The 22206-nt window shown below is 45.7% G+C and overlaps 1 protein-coding gene and 1 non-coding gene across 3 annotated transcripts in view; both read right to left on the reverse strand.

Annotated features, from left to right (window-relative positions):
* Positions 1 to 21808, reverse strand: part of LOC118899295 (oxysterol binding protein) — a 36231-nt gene extending 14423 nt beyond the window's left edge. For both annotated transcript variants that reach the window (XR_005020924.1, XM_036860777.1), the window contains exons 1-7: positions 19955 to 21808; positions 13785 to 13993; positions 10626 to 10876; positions 5968 to 6166; positions 5608 to 5710; positions 5229 to 5283; positions 4901 to 5032 (exon numbers count right to left, since the gene is read on the reverse strand). Coding sequence is in view for 1 of the 2 variants with exons in the window: in XM_036860777.1 (XP_036716672.1) it covers positions 4901 to 5032; positions 5229 to 5283; positions 5608 to 5710; positions 5968 to 6166; positions 10626 to 10876; positions 13785 to 13993; positions 19955 to 20316 (1311 nt within the window). In the remaining variant the exon portion in view is untranslated. The remainder of the gene's footprint in view (positions 1 to 4900; positions 5033 to 5228; positions 5284 to 5607; positions 5711 to 5967; positions 6167 to 10625; positions 10877 to 13784; positions 13994 to 19954) is intronic.
* On the reverse strand, positions 13073 to 13215 carry LOC118900304. Its single transcript, XR_005021086.1, has one exon. It is a non-coding gene; the product is annotated as a small nucleolar RNA SNORA48 (small nucleolar RNA).
* Positions 21809 to 22206: the final 398 nt, after the last annotated feature.

Below are 22206 nucleotides of genomic sequence, written 5' to 3' on the forward strand. Positions count from 1 at the left end.
ATCCAAATGAGACAATTTCTTTCTTTCTTTTTTTTTTTTCTTTTTACGGTCGGAGGGAGACACATACTGAGACGTCAAGATGAAAAAGCAAATTACTGGGGCTTCCCTGGTGGCGCAGTGGTTGAGAATCTGTCTGCCAATGCAGGGGACATGGGTTCGAGCCCTGCTCTGGGAAGATCCCACATGCCACGGAGCAACTGGGCCCGTGAGCCACAACTACTGAGCCTGCACGTCTGGAGCCTGGGCTCCGCAACAAGAGAGGCCATGATGGTGAGAGGCCCGCGCACCGCGATGAAGAGTGGCCCCCGCTTGCCGCAACTGGAGAAAGCCCTCGCACAGAAACGAAGACCCAACACAGCCAAAAATAAAAATTAATTAATTAATTAATTAATTTTTTAAAAAAAAGCAAATCACTGGGAAAAGAAGAGGCCTTTGCTCAGCAGAGCAACTCCAAGATCTAGCCTGAAAGCAGCCCATTCTCCTTGGTCAACTGTTCATGTCAATGAGTGGTGGAAATCTCCATTTTCATTTATTTCACTAACTGGAAGCACTCTGAGATGGGAACCATGCCTCCTCTGCTCACCACTGCATATCCAAGAGCCACTGATGCGTGGCCCATGAGAGACCATGAAATAGGTATTGAATGAATGAATAAAAGGGGAAATGGACTTCAGCACAAGTATACGCAGAGAAGAAGTTAGGTATTTAACATTTTTGAGGGAGGAGAGAAAGGGTAGTAGATTCTAAGTGCAGTCGTGTCCTGACTAGTGGACAAAACATTACAGCAGTTAGCTTCACTCCCAGACTAGACCATCGCCGAGTCTCAGGTCAGTTCTACATCAGGCCAGGATTCTGCTTTCTTCTCTGAGGCTGGACAGTTGCGTTTCTGCACCTGGAGTACTCATGCTGGGGGCTAAGAGAGGGCTCTGAGTGCTTCTACCTTTCAAGTTTTAGAGCCAACTTAGGGCACTCAGCCACAGGTGAAGCAAGTGTGTGTCTGTGTACCTCTGTCGGGCAGAAGATGTCCATTCATGCCACAAATATTTATTGAGCCCTCATGTGTGTCAGACCCTGTACAACTCAGCGGGTACAGAGAAGTGAACAAAACAGACATTGTCCCCTCATCCCCCAAAGAATTAGCTTCTAAGTTGACTGGAATTTATGATGACTTTCCTACTTTAAAAAATTACTATAAAAAGAGGTTAGCCTCCCAGGCTAGTCCATAAAGCTTATTTAACCAGCAATACAGCTAAATAAGCCTGAATATCACTAGCCTGAGTTGAGTCCAAAGAAGAGAGGAAGGAAGAAAAAAAATGTCCTTTGTATTGAATGGAGCTGACCTAACACAAAATTTCAGTTAATAAAACAACACTTTTCTTTCCTACAGTCCTACCTCTTTTTCTTTTTCTGCATTTTTATCCAGCCTCCTACCCCCAATCTCTGAGTCACATACTACCTTCATGCTTACTGTCTTCCCAATTATGAAACATCTTGTAATTTCCACTATAACAAACTTTGGAAACAAAGTATAAAGGAAAACATCTACTTGAAATACCATCACCCAAAGATAACCACTATTAATAGTTTCATATTTGTTTCTATGCATTTATACATTAAAAAATATATATATACTAGAGCCTGCTTTTTCTGAGAAATATACTAAGCATTTCTCTGCGAAAATTTCCCAACGGGGAAGCAGGATCTACCCTGCCTCAACTAAAAACAGTGTACCACACTCCAAAGCCATGCTGTCCGCACAGAGAAAAGCATTATGATAAGAAAAATGCACACTGAGGGGAAATGGATGGACAGAACTCAAATCCTCAAGTGTCTTTTTAAAAGACAGTACTTATTAATTATGCCAACAAAATCTCTCCGTGGCAGAACTGCAGGCAACACGCAGTAGTAACATTTCCATACATTTCGAGGAAAATGGGACAGGTGATGTGCTCCGCCGGTGGCTATAGGACAGATGAGCACCACCTGGGCCTAGAATCAGTCTATCCTTACTTAGCCCATCACCGCTTATCACACACACACACAGCCCTGCCCCCCAACAGCTGTTCCAGGAACCACAGTTTCTCTGAAAGTGCCAAGCTTTTTATACTGGTCATTTTATCCCTCAGAGGGCTAACAGGGAAACAAACCAATCTGAGAATTTACAGTGGAAAGAAGCAGGGCATTAGTTATACAGCTGATGGAGAGCTGGGCAGCATAAAATGACAGCCTAGAGATTAGCAGCAGCAGCAGGAAGCCGTAACTGTTGACAGGCAGGAGGAGCAAAGCGCAGCAGTGGTATTGCTGCAGCACAGAGGCCGGAGGCGTGCGCAGAAGCTAAAACCTCAGGGGGGCCTGTCCAGTGGAAACTAGAGCCACACAGCCGCTGCCAGAGCATTGCCCAAGAGAATGTAGCCGGGGCGGGGAGTACCCTGGGGTTTCTCCCTTCCTCCCGCTCCAAACTCCTTCTGGTGCCTCGCACTGGTGGAGCCCAGCCAGAGCCAGCAGACATGGAAGCCTGAGAAACACAGCTTGGAGGGATCAGCTTTCCTGTGACACAGCACAGAGCAGGGGAAGGGTGAGGACTAGATCCACAGGCCAGCAGATACAGGACTGCACGTTCCTCCTAACAATGTCAACAAGGAACTAATGGTAAAGTAGGACAGAGAGGTCACCTGGACTCAGAACCTATCTCTAAGCAGGAACTGCATTTCTGAGGCTGCAATGACTTGCCTTTCCAGCCTGCCTCTCCACCACTTCCTTCAAGGCACTAGGCAAAGAAGCGGGGCTTCTTTTCAGGCCCCTAGTCAACCACTTATTTTATGCTTCTCCAGTGTGCTTACTCACGGCCTTTCCCTGTCTGGAGGTCAACATTTTTCTAACAGAAATCCTATGCACTTACGTACAAATCTATTTGTTTTCCAAGACTCAGTTAATTAATTACTTTAACATTTGCTGAGTGATGCATATGTGCCAGGCACCGGCTAAGCATCAAGGATATAAAGAGCAGCCTCTGCCCGTGAAGAACAGTCCACGGAGAGGCAGAAACCACTCACTGGTCCATAAGCCCCAAGAGGCTACGAGAATGCTGTCTGTATGCCGTGCAACCGGCTATGGGCAGAGCCTGTAGCCATCCCCCACTCTCCATTCTTGCCTTCTTCTACAAGTAGTTGAATCCCCAATTTTTAACTAGGTCATGCCACCAAGAATAGAAGTCTTCATTTCTAGTCTCCTCTCCAGCTAGCTGAGGCCATGTAACTAAGTTCTGGCCAAAGAGACTGAAGGGAAAATGGTTCATGAAATTTCCAGGAAACACCCTTAAAAGGCAGGACATGCCCTTCTCCTCTTTCCCTCTTCCTGCTGACTGGAACACGATCCTGACGGCCCGAGTTGGAGCAGCCACTTAACACCTAGGAACTGAGGCCACAGGCAGCAGAACAACAGGACAGAAAGGAGCCCGGTCATGACAGATTGGAGTATCGTACCAGCCCTGGACCACCTACTTCTGGACTTTAACGTGATAGTGAGTTAAGCTAATATTTGTTGGCCAACTTTTTCTGTGAAAGGTTAGATAGTAAATATTTAGGCTTCAAGGGCCATATGGCCTCTGTCACACCTACTCAACACTGCTGTTCTAGGATGAAAGCAGCCACAGACAATCGGTAAATGAATGAGCATTTACTGTGTTCCAATAAGCTTCATGGACACTAACATCTAAACTGTATATAATTTTCACATCACAAAATATTATCCTTTTGATATTTTTCAACCATTTAAAAACATAAAAACTATGCTTAGGTTGTAGGCTGTACAGATGGCAGCCAGATTTGGCTCCAGGGCCACAGTTTGCTGACCCCTGGTCTAAACCAACATATTTTGGATTCTTTAAATTGAACCTATACCTGATACACTGATACAACCCCAGGCAGCTAGGCAGTCATTAAACTCCTGGGGAGTGAACCAGTAAGTTAAACCCACTGCCCAGAAATACACAGTGGCACTTGTTGGAACACAGGGAAGAGACGGCTCACCCTGACCAGATGCATGGGTGAAGGTCTGCTGAAAGAGACGACACCACAGTCGAATCCTGAAAAAAAGGGTATCAGCCAGGGCAAAAGAAAAGTGGCATAGGTGGGTGGGAAGCTGATGAAAGTTTGGGCAGAAAGAGCAGTGTGTGCAAATGCCCTGAGGGGGGCGGAAAAAAAGATGCCGGTGAGTCCCTGAAGGTAACTCCCAAAGACCAGAACACGGCACGTGTACAGGTGGAGCCTTGTCCTCGGGGAGGAAGTATCAAGCCCACTAAGAGATCTCAAAGCAGTAAGGCGCTAGTAAAGGATGTTAAGCTAAGGAATGACATGACTACACTTGCAATATTAAAAAGATCCCTTTTTAAAACAGTGTGGACAGACTGGAGGAGGGCATGACAGGAGGCAGGGAGGTCAGTCCAAACAGCTCCTTCACCAGGGAGATGGTCCACAGCTTCCTGGTTGGAATGAGTTGGTTCTGCTTTTGTCTCCCCAAACCTTTGTAAGCACAGTACTTCCCATCATAGAAAGGAATATTTTCTACCTGTTTTCATGTCTGTCTCTTGAACTACATGCTTCTTGAAAACAGAAACGATGCTGAATTTATCTTTGCAGGTCCTCAGCACATCTGGCATAGGAATTTGCTCATAAATAACCGTTACTGAACAAATGCATCTGATCCTAGGTGATTTGGAAACATACCAGATCCCTAGCGAAAATTGAAGCAGCTAGTTTTAAGGGATCGTTTATGACTGTAAGGGTAACAAGGACCATGCCACAAACTGCCACAGGAGTGGGCGGAGGCTGTCCCGGCAGCACCCTTCTGACCGGGGCCTGAGAGGCCTTCCGGGCGGAGCCTGGTCGTGCAAGACCCTCACCGGCATGGGGATCTTGGAGAGTTCTTTTCCGATGCAGTTCTTCATGATGCTCCACAAATTGAGGCTGTAGTTTGGCTTGTACGGTATCCGCGTTCTCTTTTCCTTCTTGGTCTCTTCCAGCTGATGCTTGTACTAAGTGCAGAAACAAAGCCATTCAATCACCCACAAAGAACAGAAAACCCAGTATTTATAAGCTTCCCTTCCCCCATGCTAAAATTAAAAAAAAAAAAAAAATCAGCATTTTCTGTTTCTCTTAGTAATGTATAAGCAAATCCTTGGGAATGACACCTAAGTCCCTCAGTCTTGGTAATTCCCAAATAAGAGTTACCTGTTCATCAAGGCTGATGTCACTGCTGGTTCCGCTGATGTTGCTGCCAGTACGTCTACACAGATGGGAAGCGTATGAGAATTAGCATAAACGTCAGAACTAGAGTTTGGTCCTCAGCATGTCTTTACAAAGCAGAATGCTAAGGACACTGCACAAACTTATCGATGAGTGATCAAACGACGACACTTAGAAAACAGTACGTATGAATAGACATCTCTGGAGAACCTGTTCATGTAAAAACGCTGACAGTCTTCCACTTACGTAAGGAAAAGAGTCCATATCTTAGTAAACAACTATGACACTCCCACTGAAACATTTCTAACCTTTCCATGGCCAGATATGCTCATCTTGCGGGGGGTGGGAATCAAGAATGACTTACTTGTGGCCCAAATTTTCAGGCACGGTGATGATCTCAGGAGCATCAAAGAACTCATTCTCGTCATCCTCATCACTCACGTCTCCTTTGCCAGAGCAGCACTGACCTACAAGGAGGAAAGCCGCATTTGTTTCCTTTGGCTGCATTGACCAAAACCTGGCACAGCTGGAGCTTTCAAATATTAACCACAAACAGAGTAACAAATGGTAGAAAGCAATGGGGAAGTCAGAAGAAATAAAGGGCTCGAATCCCATCTCACATGAGTCGCTGATTCTGGAGAACCTGGAGCTCTCTCTATCAGCTGCAGAAAAGCATCTGGCTTGGATGAGAACAGGCCATCCAAGAGCCAAGCAAGCAGCTCACCTTTACCAGACCCAGCGCTGCCAGGGGCGTTTGCCGGCAGCACCGTGGCTCCGCGGAAGGCCCTCTCCAGGTGATTGTGCTGCTTTGCTAGCTGCTCCAGGGTCTCTTCCAGGCGGATGCGCTGGTCCCTTTCATACTGCAGGGACTTCTGCCACTTTTTGCTGTGGGTCTGCGCTAACACAAGGAAATCTCTGCAGGCCTGTATGGAGAAAGAGCCGATATAGGTCACCTCAACTCAGCTGGTCAGAGATTCCCCTCAGGCCTCTGTAAGCCCAGTAAGCAACCTTATTCTGGGAACGTGAACTAGCAAATTACAATGAAAGCCCTTCCCTGTTATTCCACAGTATCAGGGACAGCCAGCTCCATGATACAATCAAGGTCAACTCCAGAAAAAAAAAATTGAATGTGGTTGTCACAGTTCTTTCATATTTTCCTGGTCATGAGGACCAAACAAATGCCAAGTGAGCAACAAACCTAGACAAAGTATTCGTGCAACATTACAAAGGGCAGCTATGTGAACCGCTCCAAAGAAGAAACCTACTGACTAAAAGGTGAGGAAAAGCATGAGATACGCATGTATTGCTTTCAATACATTCTCAACTGAACTCAAGTGACCTAAAACTGAGGAATTCAGACACTGAGAACAGAGAGTCTGCACTGAATTAAACCAAATATGGGGAAATTTAATTGGTTTTTATTTTGGTCACTAAGATAATAACTGATCTTAAAAATTAGAAGCCTACCTGAGGAATCGAAGAAGAGATCTCGAGACAAAACACAAACCTGACCATATTAGTCCCTTCACTGGCTCCCCATCGACATCAGGACCAAATCCTAACTACTGGTTATGGACGTAAATGGCCCTTGTGTCCTCCTGTCCAGGCAGCTGGAGCCACCCCTGCACCCTGCCATGCAGCCACCCTGAACCGCTCGCCCTTTCTCAGACATGCAGATTTCTTTCAGGCCTGCCCATCGGAGAACGTGCGATTTGCTTGGCCTAGAATGCCTTCCTACCCCCTTTCTCTGCTTGGCCAAGTCCTCTTCATTCTTTAGGATCTATGGCAGATGTCACTTCCTCTGTGACACTCCCCCCCAGCCCCCATCTCATAAGTAGCCAGTCTCTCCTCTACTTTCCACAGCACTTTGCACATATTTCTATTTTACACCATCCACAGCAATATCGTGACTTTCTCTCCAGATGGATTATGAGCCACTTGAAGACACCATTTATAGCTTATTCACATACTTATCTCCAGCTCCTAACTTAGCTGCTTTGTACATAGTGGGAGCCTGGTACAGTTTGCTTAATAAATAAATGAAGGAAGGGAGCAACGTAAGCTTAAAAGTCTATAACCTGTTAAAGAGAAACTAAAAGGTAAACAGAACATTTACTCCCATGGTTTCAACCTTTGCCTATGGGCTGATGCCTACTAAATCAGTCATTCCAGCTCTGCGCTCAAGGAGCTGCAGACCAGACTATCCAACTGCCTGCTCAATGGCTCAAGGTAATCTCAGAATCAGTGGGTCCCATATTGAACTCACCATGTTCCCTTTCTGACTCTGCATCTCCATCCCAAGAACAGTTCCAGGGCCCTTCCACCTGCCCAAGCCAGAAAACTAAAAGGCATCCTTGATTCTTAGTTTTCTTCTCTCCCCACATCCAATGATCAAATCCTGATTTTTCTTCGATATTTCTGGAATCTGTACATTTCTTTCCATCCTGCACACTCAGAAGCAGTACAGAGGACATACTCTGGAATTGTCACAGCTCCCTCTCACTATCTAACTACAGAATTTTTAGCAAGTTACTTAACCTCATGGTGCCTCATCTTCCTCACCTGTAAACAAAGAGTGACAACAGTAGCTATCTCAAAAGTTGTTGCTTAACATGTAAAGCACTTAGACCGGGCTCACAGTAATCATTCAATAAGGTGTTAGCTATTAGAGTTAAGCCTGCATCAAAATCGGTCTTATCCTCTTCTAATCCACTACTACCAAGCCCATTTAGTAGGATCTGCACACAGCCCCCCACCCCCCATACTTAACTCCTCTTCAGTCTTATCTCTAGCTACTTCCTTGCTTGGCTAACAGTCAATTGCAAGTGGTTCCCAGACTCTGGGAGAGAGGGGGGGGATCCACACACACCACACCTGGATCAACTCTCCTCCCTCACTTCCTTTGAAGAACAGGGGTCATAACTCAAAGTTAGTGAGAGAAGATTATATGCCAGGCACTTTACTGAACACTCGACACCCATTATCTAATAAAAGCCTCTCCACACCCTGAGAGCAGCTACTAGGATCATCACCATTTACAGAAAAGGAACTTGGGTCACCGAGGAACTAGGGTGCCCCAGGTTACAGAGATGGTTAACTGGGGCAGTTGGACTTCAGGACCCCAAACTCTTTGTTGCTTTTTTTTCGTAAGAAGACTCTCTCGGGTCTTTCAGAATTTATCTGAGGTGTTAACTTCTCAGATCCTCCTGGTCTGAGCTAGACACTCCCGCGGTTCTACAGCACAGCAGCCTGTGCTCACATCCCTCCTGGCACGCAGCACACTCCATAATGATCTGTTCACTTCTCAGGCCCCTCACTGGACAGTAATCTCCCTGAGGGCAGGGACCACAGCCACATTAGTTTTATATCCCCAGCACAGTGCCTAGAACACAGAAGGTGCTCAACAGGTGTTCAGTGCATTAGCAAATGCATACACTAACAGTGTCAAATGCACTCCCCTGCTTAGATTCACTCTGATAATAAGAAAAGCTATATCCTAAGCAAGCAAGCAACTGAGTGAAATGAGTGCATTCTTCCTTTGCTATAACACTGCCTGTTTAGAGATGTGCTGTGCTAGCATGTCAGTTTTAAGGCCTTGCCATCATCCCCTAAAAGGTACAAAGGAAACAACACAGGGCTAAAAAATGCATTTCCTGCAGTAACTGGCTATAAAAGAGGCAAAGACAGTGCACCCAGGGAGAACAGAATGAGAACTGACACAAACTCTGGATACCTAGAACTCAGGGAAAAAGAACTGTCCCCAGGAACAAAGATAAGCATATTTTCAAGAGAAAAGTCCAAAATAAAGTTCCAGTTTTATGAGACATTTTTAAATCGAGAGGTGTTTTATGTAGCAAATTTTTCCTATCAGAGTAGGAAAAAAATTGTCATGGAGCAGGGCGTTCACCTGACATGGATAAAAGGTAACAGAAGGTTGTGCCCTGAGCTGTTCTATTTCAAAAGTGTACTTATTTACTATTGATTAAATGACCTGTATGATTTATGAGGTCTTCCTGATCACAGGAGGACCAGAAAAACAGGCACACAGGCACCAAGAAGTACAGGAGTTTGGAAAGAGAGCACACGACCAAACATCAGAAACACAAGCGCCAGTGCTGGTCTGCAGAATGGTGCTGGGAGACACTGATCTGCCTGCAGTCCTTAAGAGGACAAAATAATTTCTCTCCTCTACTTTGTGGGAGTCGGAGCACTGAGGAGTGTTCAACGCTTCAGAAAATGACACGAAAGTAAAAGTTACTACAACTTTCTATTAAGAAACAAAGGGGTTTTAAATGCAAAAAACCAAAATTTCCCTTGGTCATAGGAAAAGACCTTCGATCTCTAAGAGCCACGTGAACACAAGTTCTAAGCAGATGCCTTATTATCACTCCTCAAACAAGGAAAAATCTGACCCTAGTGAAGTAAGTTCATCCCATTTAATTAGATAGGAAAACAAAAACAAAAACGAAACCACCACGTGCAGAAGCCCTTTCTCACGTGCCTCATGAACTATCCTCCCGTGCTCCTATGTGGAAGCTGACTAAAATAAGCTGCCGGGTGAGGATCAGCCACCAGCAGGGGAGAAAGAGCGCTGTTTAAACTGTGCGCTCATTCCACACCTATCACCCAGTATCGGACACACATCACCAACGCCAGTGGCACTCTGGGTTTACCTGGAGCCCTGCACCCAAGCAGCCAAAGCATTCCCTAAACCAACGACAGCACCCGAGGCCAGGAGTCATAAGGAGGCAGAAGCACTGGCCCCTTCTTTTGAAAAGAAAAGTACCCAAGGTTGAATATTTTGTCTTATCACCCAGAATTACACCCAGAACCGACAAATCCAAGACTAAAGATGGGACTAACCAGGATTACAAGGTTCTCACTAGTACTTAATCCAGCCCCCACTTACCACACTGTAGGCCAGGGCGTGTTAGCAAAGTAGGGGGTCAGACTCCAACCAAAATCTCAAGGAACATGGAAGTGGAAAGGGCCCATGAAGACCTTTTAGTTCCAATAGATAAAGTTAGAGAAAAATAAATAGATAGGTAGATAGATAAACAGACAGACAGACAGATAGATAGATAGAAAGAACCACAACCCAGAGAGGTGAAGGGACTCAACTAACGTCACCATCAGATGCCCTGCTGGTGGCAGACGCAGGGCTGGAGCAGTGTCCTCCTGCCATTCAAGCAGAGCGGGAAAGTCATTCCATCTGTGCACCCTGTTCCATTTCATGCAACAAAAAAAATGTAACTCAAATCCCTTGAACGATTAAGCTGGACCTAACGTCCTATGCTTTACCAACTACGATTTTCCAGCATTTGGGGAGAATTACATTTCAAAGAGGGAAAGAAGCAAAAAGGCAGACATGTGCGCGCTTACGTTGATCATGGCGTTGGACGTTATCCTGAAGAGCGTGGCCCGCTCGTTGACCTGTTTGATCTTCTCGTTGCTCTCGGCCGGCAGCCGCAGGGACTCCAGCTCGCTGAGCGAGCGCTGCAGTGCCGTGCCGTGCTTGGCGATCAGGTCGTTGCACGTGCTCAGGTCCTCCACTTTGCTGGACAGGGTCCGCAGGGTGTTCTGCAGCTCAGTCTTGTCGGTTTGTGAGACGGACTCTTCATCTCCCGACTCATCTGTACGGGCGGAAAGGTGAGTGATAGGACTCCAAGCCCAGGGCTGAGAGTCGGAACCCTACCCACTCTGCCCACAACCAAACCGACACTCCTCAGGCTGTGCGTTCTGACCGACTGAGAGCTCACCACTGCCAGATGACTCGCCTACAGCGTGGTCCACAGCCCACCTGTGTCACAAACACCTGGGGTACTACTACTTTTTCTTCCCGGGGCAGACAACAATAAGCATTTTTTCTGCTCATGCTTTTTTTTCCTCCTAGTTTTATTGACATATAATTGACATAGAGCACTGCTGTAAGTTTAAGGTGTACAGCATATACACCTTACTGATATTGTGAAATGATTAAAAGAAGTTAACCTCCACCATCTCATATAGATACAAAAAGAAGTTTCTTTTTTCCTTGTGATGAGACTTTTAGGATCTACTCTCTTAACAACTTCCAAATACACTGAATGGCAGTGTTAACTACAGTCATCATGTTGTATTTACATCCCCAGGACTTATTTATCTTATAACTGGAAGCTTGTACCTTTTTTTTTTAATCTGTTTTTTGTAATCTTTTTTTTTTTTTGGCTGTGTTGGGTCTTCGTTGCTGTGAGTGGGCTTTCTCTAGTTGTGGCGAGCGGGGGCCACTCTTCGTTGCGGTGCACGGGCTTCTCATTGTGGTGGCTTCTCTTGTTGCAGAGCACGGGTTCTAGGCGCACAGGCTTCAGTAGTTGCAGCACGTGGGCTCAGTAGTTGTGGCGCACAGGCTTAGTTGCTCCGTGGCATGTGGGATCTTCCCGGACCAGGGATTGATCCCGTGTCCCCTTCACTGGCAGGCGGATTCTTAACCACTGCACCACCAGGGAAGTCCTTGGAAGCTTGTACTTTTTGACCACCCTCCTCCATCCCCTCATGTCCCAACCCTGGGGTTCTTCTTAAAGGTGCAGTCTCTGGCCCCACCCCCAGAAAAACTTTGATTTGGCTGCTGTGAGGCAAGGTCCAGGAATCTGTATTTCGAATAAGGTGTCTGGGTAATTGTGATGCACATTGAGGTTTGCAAACCAGTGACCTAGAGGATAGGATGGAGAAGCTAAATGGCTCTTGGGGCTGGGAATGAATTATTGAGCCTTTTAACCCTAGCTTGAGGGGCCCAATCCAGTCACACTGATTATTAGTGCAAATCCACTATCATCTGTTGGGTGATCAGTGGGCCTGTACGACATGCGTTGAGAACTGCAGTCTAGCTGCTCTCTGTAAACCATGTCCACATCATCAAAAGACTCATTAACTTATCTTTTTTTTCAAAATTAATTAATTAATTAATTAATTTTTGGTTGTGTTGGGTCTTTGTTTCTGTGCGAGGGCTTTCTCTAGTTGCGGCGAGCGGGGGCCACTCTTCATCGCGGTGCGCGGGCCTCTCACTGTCGCGGCCTCTCTTGTTGCGGAGCACAGGCTCCAGACGCACAGGCTCAGTAGTTGTGGCTCACGGGCCTAGTCGCTCCGTGGCATGCGGGATCTTCCCAGACCAGGGCATGAACCCATGTCCCCTGCATTGGCAGGCAGATTCTCAACCACTGCACCACCAGAGAAGCCCAACTTATCTTTTCTAAAGGAGAACTCGGGAACTTCATGATGAGCTCATCTGACACTAAAGCCACCCCTGCACTGAAAGCTGTGCAAGGTCTTCTGTTAAATGACTTTCAAATAGTAAGTCAAGCAGAGAGCTGTGTTGTGCCTCTTGCTATCAGTTTTGTCCTTAACACTTTGCAACTGCAAAGTTCTTTTCCAGCAGTGTCACTTCCTTTGGGGGTGCTGAAATCAGCACTAAAATCAAAACAAAAGAAACAAGGAAGGACCTGCCCTATCTGTTAGGCAGACAGCAGGGCCAGAGTCAAAATATTCGCTGTTACCCGGAAACTAACAAAGCAGTAAACTTTCCTTTCATTGCTTAAGAGATAGTAAACACAGCACGGGAAAGAACAAGGGATAAGAAACACAAGAGATGAACAACCAGAAGTTAGCAGGTGAGCATCTTGGTCAGCTCTATGATGACCAAGCTCAGCATGACTAAACTATCAACATCTGCGGGGAAATCCTACCATTTTCCTTTAAGAAAAATCAAAACATAATTAGATTGTTCTTTTTAGTGAGTCTATGGTAGCAAAATAAAGATTTTTCACAGAAAATATCACATGTAATTATTATTTTTTTCATGTGCCTCAAGCATGAAACAGCTCTGGCCACCAACGCAAGCACCAAGCTGGGTTGAACAAAGGGCTGTACGCCCCTCTGCCCCGACTGATATAAGAGCAACACCACCCATCAGGTGTCTCTTTGCCCACTGCCAGGGGGTTTCACATATAATGTTTTTGGCAATCTACGAAGATTGTTGGTTTCAATTCCACCAGAAAAGAGTTAAGTAAGAAGATGCCAGGAGAAAAGAAAAAAGTCAGGACAGATCCAAAGTGTGAGTTGTAATAATCCTGACTGATCTATCAATAAAATAATTATTTCTCAAAAATTTAAGGTAGTCAGTTGGCATTAAAAGCCAAAAGGATAACTGATATGCTCCTAAGGCAGAGTTTCCCAACCTTAACAACGCTGACATTTTGGGCCAGCCACCTCTCTGCTGTGGGGCTGCCCTGTGCACTGGCAGGAGGTTAGCAGCGTCCCTGGCCTCTACTCCCTAGATGCCACCAACACCGCCACTCCTCAGCCTTCGCCAAATGTCCCCTTTGGGGCAGAATTGCCCCCAGCTGAAAACCAGCACTCCAGGAGAAATTCTGCCGGATGAGCAGAAGCCTGAGACATCCAGGAGACAGCTGATAATTAAATGACAATGACAATGAGGGACAAAATAAGATGTGTGCATAAGAGGGGCAAACAGAATGTTCCCCAGACACAATACTCTTTGCTCCCTACCTGACTCTGCCAGCATCTTCACAGCCTTGGCCTTGGCCAGCTCCAGGGCTGTGACCCAGCGCTGCCGCTCTACTTCTGAGCTCGCCTTCAGATGGTAGGTCTGAGCACCCCCGTTGGAAATGATGAAGTTGCAGGAGTCCTCCACCGTGATGTTGGCTGTGGCGAGGTTGATGGTACCACGGCAGGTATGTCTCATTTCTGCCTTTGACCTGCAATAACGAGCCAAAGACAAGCTAAGTAAAAAGCTGATGCGTGGTTTATCCTTCCTCACATTCCATTTCATAACTCTAAGCCTTTCGAAAATACAGCAGTCTTAGGAATTAGCCAGTTGTAGTATTTCCCTCAAATGGCTCCCTAAAATTCAAAAAACAATCAGTAGGGATTTCCTTTCAGAGCCTATAAGATTTTATTGCTCTGCTGTCCCTCTCACCCTTAGCTTTTAAAAAATAGGCTTCACTGAAGGATAACTACATACAGTATTAATCCAGCAATTTTAAGAGTACAATTTAGTAAGTTTTGACAAATGTATACACTTGTGCTACCACCTCCACAATCAAGATGTAGAACATTTCCATCACCCCAGAAAGTTCCCTCATGCCCTTTTGCAGTCAGGAATTACCTTTTACTTAGCAAGATATAATTATGAAATAGTGCTTTATAAACTCATGCAACAAAATTCTGTATAATAATCTTATTCTCTAAGAATAGCTCCATTTTACACGTATTGAACAACCCATTCCCCCAACTATAACTCAGCCCAAATGAAATTCTCATACTACTCTTAACAACTATCTTGCAGAAGTGTAAGGCACCCTTAGACGTTTAGAGTATTAAATACTGACTACAGCTCAAATGATATGAAATAGGAATAACTAGCTTTCTGTGGGAGTAAAGAAAGAATAATCATTAAAGAATCACCAGGTGGTATAATCTTTCTGGAATATATTCTTTCCTAGGGTCCACTGACCTCTATTGGTGGGAACTCCTAAGCCATCCTATTAATAGCTAGGAGAGATTCAGCAAATCTGTTCTCAGAGGACTGGGTATAAAAATTTTCCCCATTTCTACTGACTGACAGTTCTATTAATAGACTAACTTTTGAACTTTACAGCACTGGTTGGTGACAACAAGCTACAAGAGACCTGGCATAAAAGATCAAGCTGCCAGCACAACTGAGTGTACAGGGCAAACTGTGCTAATTTCCCCCACCCGCCGATTATGCCCAGGGACCTGCATGTTGAGACTGCAGTTTTCCCCTGACCAACTTGGAACATAAAGAGGTCAAAGTCCTTTGCCAACTGCCACAGTGCAAAGCAGAGCCATTTCTCTTTCACGAGTGCCAAGCGGCCAAACATACCTGGCACATCCAGAATTCCTGCATGCCAGAGATGACACACACTCCAGCTCTGGAAACTAAGATTTTGGTGGCTTTGAGAAAGTCTGTGTGCTGTGTTTAGGAAGACAGATTTGCTATCGTTCGGTTTGTCCCATGAAACTGGTTTTTCTTCCTCAGATGCACAAATGAGCAGTATGGGATGGCTGGGATGGGGGCGGGGGGGGGGGGAAACGGGTCCTCAATAAACCAGGCCATTTTCCATCGCGCCCGCACCTGCCACACTGTAACGTGAATCCCTGGTTTTTCTATTCTTACCTCCCCTCCCCTGCCCCCAAGCTTCAGTTACATTATGAATAATGCAGGCTGAATTACAGACCCACAGCTGACAGGCCAGCTCACCCTTGCTTTCTACTCCAAAGGTGTTACTTGGACCGTCTACCACATTCCTCACAACGTGTTGGTATTTTCCACAAGCCACTTCCTAGGAATCTCTTCTGCTTGGGTCATCTTCATGAACTAAAGAAGTTTCTCAAATCACATAACGTCTGTAGCAGTTTTTAAAATACCAAAGAACTCTGGAAGTAGGGCGGGCTTAACTTCGGAGCTCTTGGGTTCAAGCAGGTACACCTATGCTTATAAATGATTAGTGCAGAAGCGAGAAAGACATGCTTTTCAGAGTGCAAGATAAGTTCTTTAGGCACCTCAGTATTAGGTGGTATTTTCTGGTTAGTAAGGTCTTCCCTGAAAAGGCCAGCAGAAATAGTAACTCAGTCTCTAGAAGCTAGCCAGGAAAACTAATACTATGGGCTTGTCACGATGTGTCTAGGAGAGCTGGGGTTCTACATATGGTTTTAAGTAACCAGACATCTGTGTAACTTTGTGAGGAAGAACAGGATAGGTAAAAAGAAGGCATGCCAAAGCCTATTAGGACAGTTCATCAGAGCACGGGTCTAGGAAGTACTCAGTTAAAAAGAAAACAGTATTTTGTAAAAGGCATATACAGGATACGATTCGTTTTGGAGGCATGAAAAGCAGGAGGAAAGACGAGTTAGCTAAATAAGGAGATGGGGACCCAAAGAACCTGTTTGAAAGAATAAACTACCAATTTGTTGATAGGAAGTACTTCAATGTGATTTTGAGGGTAGTGCGTAGATTTGATAACTTTGGATCCTGCTGCTTGGTTGGTATGTGGGTGGAACCATCTTAGCTGGCAAGGACAGGCATGTGGTATATTTCCCAATATGTGGTTTGATATGTTTTGGAAGTAGTTTTAGCTGTAGTCAGACAGGTACCACTAGCTATTGTAAGAGAGAAGTGAAAAGTGGTTACAAGTACTTAAAAGATAGCAACATATAGGTTATTACTGGCCAACCAAGATCAATACTGATCAAGACTGGTACCGATCAAAGACTCAACTGGGCTAGAAAGTAGATTTGATTAGGAACTTGGATGAGGAAAAATGACCACACATTAAGGCCCTCAGCTGATACACAACTTTTGAAAATGGGGAATCAGTGTTAACAGTGACTTACAAGCCAAGTTAGGACATGAATCAACTGAACATTAGAATGATGGCCAGTGTAACAGGAAAACATGAACCTGAGTAGGGGAAAAACTTTGGAGCAGACTAAAATTTTAGATTTGTGATTTAACCTTAAACTGATAGTCCTGGATGAGTAATTAGAAAGGGTTAAAATGAAAATCAATTCTGAATATAATAATGCAAACAATATACATAAGCCAAAGCAATCCTGAGAAAGAAAAACGGAGCTGGAGGAATCAGGCTCCCTGACTTCAGACTATACTACGGAGCTACAGTGATCAAGACAGTATGGTACTGGCACAAATACAGAAATATAGATCAATGGAACAGGATCGAAAGCTCAGAGATAAATCCACACACATATGGTCACCTTATCTTTGATAAAGGAGGCAAGAATATACAATGGAGAAAGGACAGCCTCTTCAATAAGTGGTGCTGGGAAAACTGGACAGCTACATGTAAAAGAATGAAATTAGAACACTCCCTAACACCATACATAAAAATAAACTCAAAATGGATTAAAGACCTAAATGTACGGCCAGACACTATAAAACTCTTACAGGAAAACATAGGCAGAACACTCTATGACATATATCACAGCAAGATCCTTTTTGACCCACTTCCTAGAGAAATGGAAATAAAAACAAAAATAAACAAATGGGACCTAATGAAACTTAAAAGCTTTTGCACAGCAAAGGAAACCATAAACAAGGCGAAAGAATGGGAGAAAATATTTGCAAACGAAGCAACTGACAAAGGATTAATCTCCAAAATATACAAGCAGCTCATGCAGCTCAATATCAAAAAAACAAACAACCAAATCCAAAAATGGGCAAAAGACCTGAACAGACATTTCTCCAAAGAAGACATACAGATGGCCAACAAACACGTGAAAGGATGCTCAACATCACTAATCATTAGAGAAATGCAAATCAAAACCACAATGAGGTATCACCTCATACCGGTCAGAATGGCCATCATCAAAAAATCTACAAACAATAAATGCTGGAGAGGGTGTGGAGAAAAGGGAACCCTCTTGCACTGTTGGTGGGAATGTAAATTGATACAGCCACTATGGAGAACAGTATGGAGGTTCCTTAAAAAACTAAAAATAGAACTACCATACGACCCAGCAATCCCACTACTGGGCATATACCCTGAGAAAATCATAACTCAAAAAGAGTCATGTACCACAATGTTCACTGCAGCTCTATTTACAGTAGCCAGGACATGGAAGCAACCTAAGTGTCCATCAACAGACAAATGGATAAAGAAGATGTGGCACATATATACAATGGAATATTAGCCATAAAAATAAACGAAACTGAGTTTTTGTAGTGAGGTGGATGGACCTAGAGACTGTCATACAGAGTGAAGTAAGAAAGAGAAAAACAAATACCCTGTGCTAACACAGAGATATGGAATCTAAAAAAAAATTGTTCTGATGAACTTAGGGGGAGGACAGGAGTAAAGACGCAGACATAGAGAATGGACTTGACACGGGGAGGGCAAAGGGTAAGCTGGGACGAAGTGAGAAAGTAGCACTGACATATATAGACTACCAAATGTAAAACAGATAGCTAGTGGGAAGCAGCTGCATAGCACAGGGAGATCAGCTCAGTGCTTTGTGTCCACCTAGAGGGGTGGGAGGGAGATGCAAGAGGGAGGGGATATGGGGATATATGTTTATGTATAGCTGATTCACTTTGTTATACAGCAGAAACTAACACAACATTATAAAGCAATTATAGTCCAATAAAGATGGTGAAAAAAAAAAATGAAATACACAAGTGTTCACAATTAATGTGGCTTAAGCAGTGAGGATGTGCTAAGGTATCTTCCACTGTGTTAGAGACCAGATAAGCATGTGTTCCTATTTCAACAACCTCCAACTCCCATCTTCAATTTCCTCTCAAAATTCTTTAAGAGCCAAAACAATGGAGTTGGTGGAAAAGAGATTCGTTCACCCGAACCCTCCTGGTGGCAAAGTGACTACTGGCAGAGGAAAAGAAATATAGAGTGAGCCGTTCTTAACAACACTGTTTTGGGGCCCAAATAGAATGGTCTTTATAAAAAGATTTCACTTAGAAATGCCATTATATTAAGCAAAATCTCCCTTAAAGGGAACTTCTATACACTTTGTATAAAATATACATAGTATCATGATCTATAAATGTACTAGCTATGGATAAGTAGTTATCTCTATATCTGACTGATCCATGTAACACTAACCTGGGTTTTAGGTTGTGTTGGTGTGAAAAGAATTAGTTTCAAATCCTGACTCAAGACCTTGGGAAAGCTGCCCAAGCTAAGTCTCCGTTTCCTCACTGGTAAGATGGGAATATCTCCTAACTTCCGGATTGTTTTGGGGAGTCAAAGAATACCATATGTAAAACACCTATCCAAACTGTCCAGCACTCAGGAAATGTTTATGTCCTGTCTCCAAATCCAGTGTCCTAACCTCTCTATCTATAGTAACATGAGTAGCCAAAAGCATGTTATGTTGTGGGAAGATTGTGGGTCACCGTAAACATATATTAAACATCCCAAAACAAGCATTTTTGAACAGAAGTAGTCATACAAAAGACATGGACTCTTCCCTTAATGAAACTTAAACCTCACTGACCAGAGAGACCCCAGAAATACTGGATGGAACACTTAATGATTCCCATGGGAGGAGGTGGGGCAGGCAAAAAGAAACACTGGAGTGCACTTCTCCATTCTGGTCTGTCCAGAAGGCGAAAGCCTAGGCAAATCTTGAAGAGATAAAGAGAGGGGACAGATACCAAGGCCACCCTACGCGTGGTGTCCTTGTGCCTGAATGTGGAGAGAGCAAAGGCGGGTACATCAAGGGCTGCTAATAACCTTGAATTCTGGAGACCAGGCACAGAGAGCTAAGCCTTGGGACTTTTTACAGTAAGTTCCTTGGGAGCGGTGCCTGGACTTTGCCCTCCCATACATGTCCCTTAAACCTACAACAGCGCCTTCCTTGCAGAATTAATCATTGCACCCATACGCTGTTGGAAACACAATGGAAGAGAAGATGCTCTCCGAACAACTGGAAGGGCCAGGGACCGAGGGGAAGGTATGGCACCAAGGGTGGGTCACCCAGGTGGAGCGGTAAGTCCTGGAGCGTTCACTTTCGTGATGGTGGACTCGTGTCGCGGGCTGTCAACGCGCGCAAGTGACGAAAAGGGGCCTGGGGCGACCTTGGCTGCTGTGCGGGCTGGAGAGGGTGACGGCGCGGGGGCTATGGGCTGCAGTGGGGGACGGCGCCCCGGAAGCAGTTACCTGTAGTAGCTCAGGAGCCCGTTGCTCAGCACGAACCACCGCCGCTGGTAGCCTTTGATATAATTGGTCCATTTGAAGAGCCAGCCCTCGCGAGCAGAGCCCGAACCCCCAGCGCCCGAGCCCCCCGCCGGCGGCGCAGGAGCCGGGCCCGCCGCCGCCACTCCCCCGGCCCCGGGGCCCGGGCCGCCCGCAGCCACCGCGGCCACCGTGCCCGGGGCGATCCCGGAGCCCGGCCCCGAGTCTCCGCGGCCGCCGGCGCCGCCTCCTCCCACCATGGGGGGACCGGCGCCGCCACCGCCGCCCGGGGCCGCAATGGCTGCCGGGCCCGGGCCCACTACTCCTCTCAGCTCCGTCGCCGCCATGAGCCGCCGCCGCCCGGAGATACAGGACCGGAACCGCCTACGAGAGCCGCCGTCGCCGCCCGGAGGGCCCCACTTGGCTAGCGCATCAGCCGCCGCCGCGCAGCGTCCCCGCCCAGCCAGGCCGGCCGCGGGGAGGAGGGCTCTGCCGCCGGGAAGGAGGAAGTCGATTGGTGCCGCTGAGTGTCACTTGCGGAAGACCCCTCGGACATTGGCATTTCTCTTGGGCCTGTCATTCCACCAGCGCCCAGTGAGAGCCCGTGGTGGGACGCTTCCGCCAGGAACGCCGTTGATTGGTGCAGGTGAAGGCCAATCAGACTCATGAAAAGCTCATTGGTGCTTTCCCGAAGTCTCCGGCGCTCAGGGAGGACTCGAGAATGCAGACTACCCAGCCAGTCTGATTGTCGATTGGCTAGTATTTCTGCCACTCATTTTAGTTTCTGCCCCCGTCACCGCCACGTCACCCCCTCCCATCACTCTTCTCCTCGCCCCTCTTCCGCCCTTACGGATTGGTGGTTCGTATCAGCTGCTCAACCTTTTCTACCATTTGCTGAACGAGTTGAGGAGAAAGGGGAGGAGTGTAGTCGTCACAGCCTCACTTTCATTTTTTATTGGTTGGAATGGATGCCACTCACAAGTCGGCGGAGAGACGGAGCGGTGGTTGGAGATGATTGGTTCCGGGAATTGTCTGTGAAAGCAGGAGCGTATCAATGCTAACCAATGAAAGAAACAGATTGAGAAAGGGGCAGGCCAGGGCAGCCAATAAAACCAGGGAAGGGCACTTGCGGGGCGTGCCCGTCTGCTTCCACCTTCGGGGATGTTTGTGAGAGGCGAAAGCGAGTCAGCTTCTTAAAAGCGTTTTTTGATGTACGCGCAGTGTTGGGAGTCCCTCTCTCTGAGTTAGATTTCCATAGTTTCTTGCTGAGAAGAGTACTTCTCAGTAGTCAGCCCCTGCCTAAGTCTCCCTTCTAGGGCCCCCTTCTAGCAGCTGGCTCCAAGCTGGAGGCCTGAATTCCTGGGGAGCCCAGAAATGTCTTCCCCAGTTTCCTCCTGAATCCACCGTCCTAATTCCTTTGCCTGGTTTGCTCATCGTCGCACCACACCCCTTATCTCTTGAGTGTAGACTGTCATAAGCTTCTCCTAATTCTGTTCCACGAGTTGCTGACCCAGCTGTGAGGAGAAAATAGACTGGCGAAGACCTGAGTTTACATGTACTTCCGACCGGCGTCTCTAACAGTCCGAAAGGCCCTTGTTGGTATTAGCATCATAAGCGCACATGTGTATGCTTAACTTTGCACAGAAAATAGTTATTTTAGATAAATTGATTTTGTTCGCACATTTATGAAAGTCATAAATTCAGTAACTCATTTAACATTTAGACGTTGTGAACTGTTGTTACAAACGCAGCTTTGAGGGGAACCCGGTATTTGTTACATTTTGCTAGTTTTGCTGGACAAGAGAAATAGCTGTTAGAAGTTGTAAAACAAATTGCTTTTTCTTGGCAATGTGCTTCACGGTATCAGGAAAATAAAATCTTTCTTGAAAGATCCTTTTTCTGAAAACGTTTTTAAAAGAAGAGAAATATCTATTGAATTCTGGAGAGACAATGCACTTCGAAAATCTGCAGTTAGATGTAGGCTATTTGGGATTAATTGTTGTTGTTTTAACTAAACTAAAGTGAATTCCTTTATGCTTGAGTCCTGCCTTTGCTACTTACTGGCTCTCTGGCGTTGGAAAAGTCATTTAAGCACTCCAAGCCTCAGTGTTCATTTTTGTTAAATAGGAATAAAGCCTTACAGCGATACTGTTGTGATTAAATGCATACGAACGTGTTTGATAAACTAAACAGCTACAAAAACGTAAGTTGTTACAGGGGCTGGAGGAACCAGATAA

This window comes from Balaenoptera musculus, chromosome 8 (assembly GCF_009873245.2).
Source record: "Balaenoptera musculus isolate JJ_BM4_2016_0621 chromosome 8, mBalMus1.pri.v3, whole genome shotgun sequence".
NCBI classification, from domain to species: domain Eukaryota; kingdom Metazoa; phylum Chordata; class Mammalia; order Artiodactyla; family Balaenopteridae; genus Balaenoptera; species Balaenoptera musculus.